This window comes from Dendronephthya gigantea, unplaced genomic scaffold, assembly GCF_004324835.1.
Source record: "Dendronephthya gigantea isolate DGI-Jeju-01 unplaced genomic scaffold, DenGig_1.0 000355F, whole genome shotgun sequence".
NCBI classification, from domain to species: domain Eukaryota; kingdom Metazoa; phylum Cnidaria; class Anthozoa; order Malacalcyonacea; family Nephtheidae; genus Dendronephthya; species Dendronephthya gigantea.
In genome coordinates this window covers 94-12641 of record NW_021163365.1, presented here as the reverse complement: position 1 = coordinate 12641, position 12548 = coordinate 94, and the positions used below count along the sequence as shown (strand labels likewise).

General features: G+C 37.0%; 2 protein-coding genes across 2 annotated transcripts; both read left to right on the top strand.

Annotated features, from left to right (window-relative positions):
• The first annotated feature begins 206 nt into the window (after positions 1-206).
• On the top strand, positions 207-3952 carry LOC114542485. Its single transcript, XM_028562020.1, has 6 exons — positions 207-375; positions 465-587; positions 700-813; positions 1357-1476; positions 3348-3469; positions 3667-3952. The coding sequence occupies exons 1-5, from the start codon at positions 222-224 to the stop codon at positions 3368-3370; spliced, it is 534 nt and encodes a 177-aa protein (XP_028417821.1). The 5' UTR covers positions 207-221; the 3' UTR covers positions 3371-3469; positions 3667-3952.
• Positions 3953-4346: 394 nt separating this feature from the next.
• On the top strand, positions 4347-6639 carry LOC114542481. The gene is made up of 5 exons (XM_028562018.1): positions 4347-4367; positions 4457-4562; positions 5075-5301; positions 5406-5699; positions 5900-6639. The coding sequence occupies exons 1-5, from the start codon at positions 4347-4349 to the stop codon at positions 6140-6142; spliced, it is 891 nt and encodes a 296-aa protein (XP_028417819.1). The 3' UTR covers positions 6143-6639.
• Positions 6640-12548: the final 5909 nt, after the last annotated feature.

Sequence of the window (12548 nt, the reverse complement as noted above, 5' to 3'; positions counted from 1 at the left end):
TAACTGAGGAATTTTTCATTGTTAAAAGGTTCAAAACTCAACCAATCAAAAACGTTTATACTAATTAGCGACAAAAATCATAATAACGGAAAACATTTAAAAACTTAGAAGGGTGTAAACTGATCTTAGTGAAAACCGGCTGCTTCCTAACTTCGTAACTAAACTTGTCAGAAATATTTTGAAGAATGCGGTAAAAGACCAAAACGCATAATTGTATAGTTATGTCGTCGCCTTGCGGGTTTGGATTTTCATCCTTGCCAGAACCGGCGTCGCCGTCCACTATTGAAACTCTTCGAGAGAGAGAAATAGAAGGCAGTTCGCCTATCGGTATTGGATTCAGCAGTGACCATGAGAACACGAGGAGTCCGCAAAGTTGTAAGAGATCACAAATAAGCAATCTGTATACTTGAATATAGTACATGAACTATAGTCTATATCTACACAATTTTTATGATGATATTTAGTGACGAGCTCTCCTGGGGATTGTACGACTCCTGTTCACTCACAGTTATCTAGCCTGTACTCTTCGCCTGTTGGAATTGGATTTAGCAGCAGTGACAACGAAAACACACTAAGTCCGCTAAACGGTATGATATGTTACATTTCTACGTGTCTAAATAGATTGAGATTAGAAATATATATTCACCTGTATTTGGACAAGCGTTGTAATAATTTATTTTGTTCTCCATTTTCTGCTAGTCGCCAACACTCCTCGTATTTTTATGACTTCTCCACTGTCTCTGCGATCCTACTCAACACTCGAAGGAAACTCATCGCCTGCTAGCCCATCACCAGACAACAGCCCTTCTAAATGTAAGAAAATATTTGAAATTTTATTTTTAATTTTAACTATACCTAAAATTTCATAATAGATATAATAACTGTATTTTAGTTGAAATTATAAATAAAGTGCGGCGCAAAAAAGGGCAAGTTACGTCTCTTAGGTTTCAATAAGACTTGACGCAATGATAAGACTTGCCGTTTGCTCTTTTGTGGCGAGTTGAAATATGAAATTTGGAGTATGCGACATCGATTAGCAACTAACCAATTTTCGATAGACTCGTGACTTGTGTTTTTAGCATACCACAATAAATAAATTATTAATAAATAGCAGTAAATTATTCAATGAAATGCTACGAACACCAAACTTTGACAAGTGGTATATAATAATACAATTTGTCGACCGTCGGCCTTGCATGCGCTTCCAAGTTTTAACTAGCGTCGCGCGCATATACAAACAAGAAAACAATAAAATAATTATGAGAAACATCCTTAAACTTTCAGCTATAGCCTGATTCGAAGTCTATAATAAATTTGCGGCATTTAATCAACAGTGTCAATGATTTTACATTTTAGCCCAATCGCCTGTTAAACGTAGGAGAATGCTCCATTGTGACACCCCGTCTACATGCGCACAAGAAAGCAGCGGACAACGAAAAACAAAGCGAAGTTTAAACTACGAGGGTGATTCTGAAGGTAAGAACCATTTTAGACTTTAGTTGTTACTTGTTCACTATTAAATTTAAAGCAATTCCGTGCTTTGGAAACAAAAATGCATGCATGCGCACCTACAGTTTTAAGGCATATTGCTGTATTCATATTTCAGTATCTGATGACAATGAATGTTGGTTTAAACGAAAAGTAGTTTTTGTTGATGTTCTGAAAAACTGTTCGGAATACGACCGGCTCGTAAATTTGCTAAACTATCACCAAGCACACGTTGAGACATTCCTGTCAAACAGAGTTACCCACATCATAACAGCAAAAAAATATTCTGCCTGCAGCAAAGAAGTAATGCTTAAAAATGTGCAATACAGCCGTGGAAAGAAAATGGTGCAATTGGCAATCAAAACCACACCACAAAAAAATAGTTGGAAATCCACGCAACCAGTGCTTACCCTAAACGATTTGATAAAATTTTCCGTGAATTGTAACAAACACATCGGCAATCGGAAGAACAGTGGTAATAAAAAGGTAGAGAATTTCACTAGTAATAACAGTGAAAAAAAAATTAACAACCGCAGGAATGCAACTGTATGGGAATTGCGGGGTAAATATATTAAGGTTAAAGATGCAACTGGAAAGTATAGACCGCTTGTGGTTGAAATGAAAGACTGGCCGGAACTGGACTTTAACTGTCACAACACTCCCTTTGCTTGTCCAAAAGTTTTAAAAGCAATTTCAACTCATCCGAGTGTAAAAGGAAAACTGTGCGAGCTGTGTAACATTAATTATAATACTAGTGACAAACATCATCTTAATGGATCAATACATCAAAAGAACGCGCATGATAATAAGTTGTTTCAATTGCTCGATAAAGCGATACAAAAAGGATCATTCTTGTTCAAAAATAAATAAGTTTAAACTTACGACTTAAATATTCTCAAATTTAACTGTCAATGTCTTAAACTTCTTATAAAGGAACAAACAAGAAAAACAAACAAATAGTCTTGGGAATCATCGAGTCTGACTGCTGTGATCTTGACTGCTTAAAAATTGTGCCATTTAAAGATATCGACAGTGTTAGACGTGAATTTATCTCACTTGAAAGTATAGTCGATGAAAGAAATTATATTCTCAATTATCTAAAAGATAACACGTCAACCACTCACGACGCAGAAAAAGGGAAAACAACTGTGTTCAGAATAAAAGGAACACAAGTCTGTAAGCAAGCTTGGATAAAAGTCCATGACATAAAGCTACAAAGATTCCAGAAGATATATCTTGATTTTAAAAATGGTTCAGAAGTGTACGTCCATGGAAACAGTGGATTCAAAAGGCCCACAACAAAGACGGCAGAATGTATAGCATGGCTGAGATTTCTGGTTAACTCAATTAGTGACCAACAACCAGATAGTGGAAAAGTTCATTTACCATCCTGCTTTACAAAATTGGCTTTGTACCAGAAAATGTTAAGTGACCTGGATTCTGAAGATACCATCAGTAGGTCACAATTTTATAGCATCATGGAGAAAGAATTTAAACATGTCTCAATACCAAAGGTAACAATTACATTATGGTCATAATATACAGATTTTAAATGGGCACTGTAATTTTCACCACTAAAACCATGAAACCGCGCCTGATAGCGGGCTATGTGTGAGTATACTGGACATTGCAAAGTTTTACGTAATCTTACCAACCATAAAACATGTTCAACATGTGAGCTAACCTTAAAGCTACTGTATCCCCACACCACTAGCAAAATATGTATTTTTTCAATAAAATTTTCATTTGGCAAATAAATTTTCATTTGGCAAATAAATTTTCATTTGGCAAAATTTTCAAATTGGTATTAGACATGTCAGTTGGTGGTAATAAATATACCAAATATTGTTTTATTGCAGGAAAACCGGTTTACCAAATGTGACCACTGCACAAATTATAAAAAGCAACTAGAGGCAACAATGAATAAAGCTAAAAGAAAGGCCATTCAAGAACTTCTGGATGAACACATTGAACGTGTTATGTAAGTAAACAGAATAATGAGAGTAAAATTTCTACAAATATTATTTGTTTGTCTACTGATTATTTTGCCTGCGTTTTGGGTTTTTGTCCAGCACCTGCGTGATTATAGTGTGGTATTAGCTAACAGGGCATTCTTAACCTCTCTGTTGATAGCCAGTATATATCCTGTATAAACAATTCAATAATAATTCTTACCAGGAATGAACGAAGAAAATATCATCTTCATCGGTACAAAGCACGGCGGAGTCCTTCAAAGTATCTAACAATCATATTGGATGGTATGGATCAATCCAAAACTGATGTACCAAATCTTCGAAGAGTCTGCAAATCAACTGCAAACCTGCAAAAGTTGAGAACACATCTTGTTGGAACTATAATGCATAGTGGGTTGTGTCCCATGGGAAAATTATTCCATGGTATGTTTGACCTTTTTCAATGGAAACATGACAGCAATCTAACAATGAACATTCTCATCAAACTTCTTGCACTGTTCAATGATCGCTATGGTTTACCACACATACTTAATCTCCAACTGGACAACTGCTGGCGTGAAAACAAAAACAAATATGTTTTAACTTTACTATCTCTTTTGGTGGAATGGTCGGTGTTTGACAAGGTATAGTTAAAATACGAATATGAGATACCTTTAAAACAAAGCCAGACAATTTAGTCACAGCCACAAAGGGTTTACTGTAGGTGGGCCCATCTATATGTTTTTTGAAGTTTTGCCTGGTGCTGTAATGAGTGATTGATAGTCTAGTGGGTTCAAAATAACAATATCTTTATTATTGCAGCTAAAAATGTATGTGAAGCTTAGAAAATAGCTTGAGCTAATGATCAAGTAAGATCATGTGTGCTTTTTTGTACTTGTACTAATAATGTACAAGTTTTTCAAAGGAGTAATTTTTCACAACAGGAATCTCAATTATGTTTCATACAGTATATATACAAGTTAAAGTAATATTGCATGTAACCTTTAATTTTTCAGATAAAGGGCAACTTTCTACCAGTTGGCCATACGCATGAAGATATTGATGCATTATTTGGCTGTTTTTCAAAGCATCTTAAATTTCTTGATGTATATACAGTAAATGGTAAGTCTTAACAGACAAGTACTTACATAAAATCATCTGACAGAGTAAATCCTTGGTGTATATATATTGTTCACATGTTAAAATGGAAAGGCATATACACTGTATATGTTCAACATGGATTTGACTGCATGTGTGACCATGCACCCTCTGTCTGATACTGTACACAAACAATTACCATACAATTAGATTTTGTTCTATTCTGCTGACATACAGTGTGACAAAATAATAGAGATAAGCTGATTACCAAAATTGATTGATTACCAAAATTGCCCTTTACAATGTAAAAAATTATTTTATATTTGAGTAATTTAAGATCATTGTTTTTAAGCATGGTTAAATTAAAAAACTATTGAATTCGGGCTTATGCATGTGTTGCTTTTTGTTTGTGAATCATCAGCTTACAGTGCATACATTGATTTTTTGCACCAATAAATGAAGCAATCAGCCAACAGATAAATATTAACAAGCCATTAATTGTCTTTTTCTGAATATTTTCTTTTTCTTTTTTTTAGATATAAGAAAAGCATTTGAAGAATGCTGTAACAAGCCATACCCAGAATCTGACTGTTTATCATGCATTTATGATATCAAGAAGTGGTTGGATGGTCACAGTGAGGACTTACACAATCATGTCAAGCCACACTGCTTTAAATTTGTGAGAAATGAAAAAAACAAAGCCGTAATGTATTACAGAAAGTGGAGTGATGATGAATGGATGGGTCCTATTTCTTTATTAAAGGTACCAGTATTCTAAAATTTCTCCCAAAGTACACAACTATCACAAAGTACTCAAAATTGCTTCAAGGCACTATAAGTTATTGTTTTATTTCATTTTATAAATAGTCAACTCCTATGGACATGCCAGTCCAAATACCAGCAGATTTTGCAAAGGCAGACTTACCTAAGCTTGCAGTTGACATGCAAAAATGGTTTTCTGTAATGACCTCAACAGCACAAGGATGGTGGGAATCATTTTTGCAGACAACAGGCAACAATGATGCTACAATTGATAATACGTTTCCAATATTTTCACTGAAAAATCATGTTAGAAGACCAAATGCTGAACCTGTTGAGACAGCTGAAATACCAGCACAGCTATCTGCTTTGAGAGAGAAGGAGCTAGAACAACTAGAAGAGGTAAACAAAAATATTTTAATGGGCTTGGATTGATACATTTGTGAAGCATTAACTAATAAGCTTTTATAACAACATAAAAAGTTTTAGCACTGAAATGGCAACTCCTATAGTATGAGCATGCTGATCAATGGAACCCTAATCTTATGCAGTTGGCATAGCAAATATACAAATTATTCTATATTTTACATTTATTTTCCTAGATATATACTGGCTCATATCAAGCTCCAGCTTCCCGGGGCATAAATATGGATGATAATTACTTGGCTGCTTTGAAACCTGATGTGTTTGTGGCAGTAAATATATCCAACTACAAAAAAAGGCCAGTCATTGGGAAAGTAACGGAGGTTGGAAATGATGAATTTTGTTTACAATACTGGAAGGGAAATTATAGCACTGCTTGGGAACCCCACATTGTGAATAGTAAAGATGGGCTAACACCATAGGTGGATACCATTCCCAAAGCGGCTATTATAATATGTGCGTTCGAACTTGATGACAAAAATCATTTGCTGGAAAACACCAGAAAATTTATTAAAAAATGGTACAGAGATCACAAAAAAAAGCCTAACCATTAGAGGGAAAAGGAACTATACTGTGCCCCAATATTTTTTATATGAGAACCTTATGAAGTACCAAAATGTATTTGTGAGAAACATTTGTATATTTAACCATTCTTAATACCAAATTTACACTAAAACAATTAGTCGCCACAGCTCATATCTACTTTGCCTTCTGCTCAGTGGATATGGGCTTGTAAACACCTTGCCTTCAGGCTTCAACAACTAATAGACCTATATGGATTTAATACGATGTCAATTATTTCTGTATGAACACAAAGAGCAGCATTCCCTGAGAGAATTGCAATATGTGTTATTATAATTCTTGCAGGAAATTCTGGTATTTGTGAAGCATTTGATGTCCTAATGCATAAGGAGTATTGTTATTGTGTATTAATGAGCATTAGAAATTGCCATGACTCGATTTATAACCTAAACAAAATATAGTGTTGCAACACTTGCGTATACAGTATTTACTCGGTTTATTGTCATCAACACGCTTTTTTGGGCTGCCCTATGATCTTATAAATCAATAAATGTTATTTTATATGCAGAAGACTCGTGCTCACTTACCGGTATTTGATGCATATGGCTGTTGATTCACCTATCAGATCTTGATAATTTCAGTATAGGACTACCTTCTAAGCTTCGAGTTGGCGAAACCAAAGAAACATTCAGTAATATTTAAAAAAAACCCTTTATTTGTAAAACTTTGTTTGCCTTCTTCGCCATACATGTTTTTGAAATACACAAAACACAATTCAAACACGTATTAATTTTGTGGCCTGGATCTCTGAATATATTAGATCTGATCTAAATATATTAGATCTGATGAACTGATGTGGATATATTTAGTTGCAATTTTTACTATAAATTTGTTTCAATCCGACCCTGTCTGTTGTGTGTTTATCATGTAATATCAGTGTGTTGTAGTTTAGGTAAGCAGGGATTTTATTCTTTATGTGCGTGGACTGTGGAGCAAAAGAGCAAGTGGTGTACTGAATGCATGTGATGTAAGTTTTAATACATTGTGCACTACTGAATTTTTCAAATATTATACAATAAATATATAACAATTTACTATAGCACTGCTTTGTGGAAACACACTTTTGCAAATTGTTGAGGTTTTTAGGTAGTCTTTTTTTTAATAATTATTCCAATATAGAATAGTTGTTTAAGATTTGTTGACTCTCCTATTACTAATCAATTTCCTATTACTATATGATTCCATTTGGAACAAGATGTAAATGCCTGAAATTTAGGGTTCCTTTTTGTATTAATCATGTTGCCTTTTTGTTATAATTTTTTACTTTGTTGCAAACAAATAGGTGTCTGTTGTGAGATCATTATTGACATATATTGTAGTTATAGGCGAAACTAATATAAACTCATTATGCGAATTAAACAATTAAGTATTGTTATGTTAATCAAGTAAAAAACCCAAAAAGATTTGCTATATAAACTCGTGTAAATATTCTGCTGTATGTAGTCGACGGAATCTTCTTTAATATATGTATCCACACACACCTGAGTTGTGTTCTGAGTTTATAACATTGGCGACGAGGATTCACTTAAGCAAGTATGCCTCCTAAATCGAGGAAAGCGTTGAAAATTGAAGAATTCGAGCCAGACGAAGACATATTAGAAACCACATGCAAATGGAAACTGTGGAGACGAAGACTTGAAGTTCAAATGAAATACTTCGACATCGTAAAGCCTGAAGACATGAAAGCAGCGTTGTTAGTCCATGGTGGGGATAGAATTCTTTCTATAGACGAGAATGGAGCTGAACCGGAGGGAGATCTTGACGAATACGAGAAGCTTATTGCTAAAATCGAGCATGTATATGTTGCAAAAACACAAGACTTCACGCCAGATTTAGATTCAACAAAGCCGTTCGACAACCGGGCCAATCTATCGCACAGTATGAACTTGAACTTCGACGACTCGCTAAAGAATGCGATTTTCACGGACAGGATGATGAGATGATCCTAGATCGTTTAATATTAACGTGTAAAGATGAAAGCCTACAAGCGAAAGCATTAGAGAATAATTGGTCGCTTGAGAACTTCTTGAAATATGCAACTACAAAGCAAGACGTCGAAGCACAAAGAAACGAAATGAAAATCAAGAGCGAACTTCCCGAATTTGAAGTGCGAAGAGTAGCTAATAAAAGATTCGCGAGAAGGAAATCACAGAAGTTATATTCATTTAGAAATCGCGAAAACCCGAGGAAACTCTCGAATGACGAAAAAGAGAAGAAAGCTTGCACCAAGTGTGGACGTGATAGATCACACCCTATATGCCCAGCTGCCGAGAAAGAATGTTTCAACTGTCGGAAGGTTGGTCATTTCAGTGCACAGTGTTTCTCGAGAAAATTGGACAACAGAAATAAGCAAGTAAAAGCTGCCGAAGCTGCCGGATTGTGTGGTGGTCATGGGACGAATGATTCTATACTAGACCGTGTTGCTTCATCTGATTCTGATCCCGAATTTTACAGATGTGTTAGCGAGAAATTGGGTATACGGGCGGTCAAAGGACAAAATGCTAGCAACATTTTATTACCCGTCCATATATTTGGAGTAAAAATCATCGTTGATCCAGATACTGGCGCTGACGTTGATCTAATCTCCGTAAGCGATTTCAAGAAAATTCATGAAGGAAATCCCGATGTTGAGAGGCAGATTAAGAAGCCAAAACAGAAGATCTACGCCCTGAATGGTGAAGAAATTGAAGTTATAGCTACAATTAAAGATGCAAGGATGTCAAACAAGAACGCAGAGACACTCGCCGATCTCTACATTGTTGAAGATTGTATCCATAAACACTCCTTGTTATCCGAAAGAACACTGATGAAACTCGGTATGATTAAATACAGCGCTGAGGGAGAGTTTGTTAAGAAAGTCGATGCGGGCGTAAGTGACGACACTGAACGAAAGTGTAAACCTGAAGAGGAAATACCGCTCAAGAAGAAAGAACTCAGAAACATCCTGCAGAAGCACAAGAAAATGTTCCATGGCATAGGAACACTAAAAGATCCTGAAACAGGTGAACCAATCCTTACCCACATCGAACTGAACCCCGATGCACAACCTGTCATACAAACTCCAAGACCCGTGCCACATCATCTCGCAGAAAGAACCAAAAAGAAATTGGATTACTTCGTGGAAGAAGGGATAATGACTTGGGATAATGACTTGGACTAAACCTGGAGAACCAATTTCATACGCCAGTCCACTTGTTATCACGCCGAAAGGAGATCATGATGTTCGAATCACTGCAGACTTCCGATTGGCTAACAAAGGAGCATCAAGGACTCGCATCGTGCCTGGTTTACGAATAGACGAGCTGTCTGCGTCCTTTGGCGATTGCAAAGTGTTCTCACATTTGGATATGAATAATGGCTATCATCAAATGAAAGTTGACGAGAAATCCAAGAAATATTTAGTCGTGACCACGCCATGGGGGAATTTGAAGCATGAGACGCTTGCGGAGGGATGGATAACCAGTCAAGATGAATTCGACAGACGAATAAACGAGATTTTAGCGGGAATTCCTTATGTGAAATGTAACCGAGATGATTGTCTAATTGGTGGAAAAAACTGGGACGAGCATAATCGAACACTCGATCTAGTCCTGACGCGTCTGCAAGACCACGGATTGACATTGAGATTAGAGAAGTGTGAATTTGGAAAGGAAGAAGTCGAGTTTTATGGTGTCAGATTTACGGCAGAAGGAATCAAACCATCAGAGAAAAAAGTGAGAGCATTACAAGAATGTGGAGAACCCAACTCAAAAGAAGGAGTAAGAAGTTTTCTGCAAATGGTGGGATATATGTCTCGTTTCATCTTTAACTTCGCCCAGATTGCTGCACCGTTGCGACAGTTAACGAAATCAACATCAACTTTTTCCTGGGGACCTAAAGAACAGGAAGCTTTCGAAAGTCTAAAGAACAGTTTGACGGAGCAAACAACCCTTGCCTATTTTGTTCCTGATAGACCAATGAGGATCTACGTCGATGCTGGAAAGAAGACAGAAAAATCTAGCAACGTTCCAGGGGGACTATGTGCCATTCTATGCCAACGAGACGACGAGGGACAATGGAAAATGTGTCATGTGGCCAACCGTGCTTTAACTGATGTTGAAACAAGATACGGACAAACCGAATTAGAAGCTGCTGCGATCAAATTTGCGTGTGCTGATGCCTTCTATAAGTATTTGGTTGGTGCGCCAAAGTTCGAGATTATCACGGATTGTAAACCACTTGTGCATCTCTTTAATAACCCAGCGTCGAAAGCACCGTTACGAATCGAGCGACAGATTCTTGCCATACAAGGTCTAGATTATGTGGTCAAGTACCAAAAGGGAGCTGAAAACATCGCTGATTATGGATCAAGACACCTGACGAAAAATCATAACGATGTTCCCACGGTGAAATCAGTGAACGAGATGGAGGAAGGATTACGAGCAGTAGTCTCTGAAGAAAACGTGTACCTTTCGAAAATCGCGAAAAATGATAGCGACTACCAGTTCCTGAAAGAAGTGATTCAGAATAACCTTTGGAAAAGACATAGAAATGATGGAAGAATTGCAAGATTTCTCGGAGTAGCGTCCGACCTATCTGTTGTTGAAGAAATCATCCTGTATAAAGATAAAGTTATTCCCCCTCTCAGTTGTCAAAGAGAATTTGTCCAGAAAGCGCATAAGATTGGGCACTCAGGAGAAACCCGCACACTGAAGCTTCTTCAGGAGAAGATCTGGTTTCCTGGAATTGCCAAACTATGTAAAGAGATTGTACGAAATTGTCAAAGCTGTCAATTCACCCATCATCGCACCTACGACGAACCGCTCCAATCAACACCATTGCCGCCAGGTCCTTGGCATACGATTTCTGTGGATTTCAAGGGACCGTTTAAGGATGGAACTTATGCCCTGGTCGGGTATGATCTCTACAGCCGTTACCCTGTTGTAAGTTACTGCAGATCCACATCGTTTTCATGTGTGAAACCAATCCTGGATTTGTGGTTTTTCAACGTTTGGAACAGTGAAAGAATTGAAGTCAGATCGAGGACCTCCGTTCAATGGACATGAATTCAGTGAATATGCTCGTGAGAAGGGATTCATACATAAACCTGTGAAACCTAGACATCCGAGAGGAAATGGTGAAGCAGAGAAATTTATGCAGAACCTGAAGAAGATGGAGCGGATTGCAAAAGTAGAGAAGAAGAAATACCGCAATCTAATTGAAGGAATGTTAAATGCATACCGTGCCACACCGCATCCTGCTACAGGGAGAAGTCCATTCGAGCTCATGTTTGGAAGAAAAATGAGACTTGGTGTATTGCCGGAGATATCAGATGCATTCAAGCACGAATATGATTGTGAAGTCAGAAAGAATGATGCTTCGTATAAACTCAAGTCCAAGAGATATCATGATAAGCGTAGAAATGTGAAAAAGTCCAGAATTGCTGTTGGAGACAGGGTTCTCATGAAGAACAGGCGAACAGATCCACTAAGTATTATTCCGGGTAGAGTAACCCAGATACATGGACACGGTGTAACAGCTCGATTTGATGATGGGAAAGTGTTCGTGCGAGACAAGTCACATTTCAAGATCGTACGCGAGACATCGCAGTTTGAGAAAGGAGAACTAGCAGAGACAAGAGACGATTGTGACAAAGTAGTAGATCAGTCAATCAATCCACAATGTGGCAGACAACCTGTTTATGTGACGCGCCGAGGACGTGAAGTTTATCTGCCGGATCGATTCCAAAGTTGAGGGAAGAAAGGGATGTTGTGAGATCATTATTGACATATATTGTAGTTATAGGCGAAACTAATATAAACTCATTATGCGAATTAAACAATTAAGTATTGTTATGTTAATCAAGTAAAAAACCCAAAAAGATTTGCTATATAAACTCGTGTAAATATTCTGCTGTATGTAGTCGACGGAATCTTCTTTAATATATGTATCCACACACACCTGAGTTGTGTTCTGAGTTTATAACAGTGTCCAAAATTTGGAGTCCACTTTGGCAACCATTCTGCCCTTTTCATACAATTGCCTTATTGTAAACAAAATGGGTGTCTGAAATTCGGAGTCCATTTTTGTCATCATTTTGCCATTTTTTCATAATTATTTACTTCATTGCAAACAAAATGGGTGTCCGAAATTCGGAGTCCATTTTGATAATCTTTCTGCCATTTTGTTATAAATGTCCCATTGCATTAGCAAATTGGATGTCTGGAATTCGGAGTCCATTTTTGTCATCATTTTGCCATTTTTTCA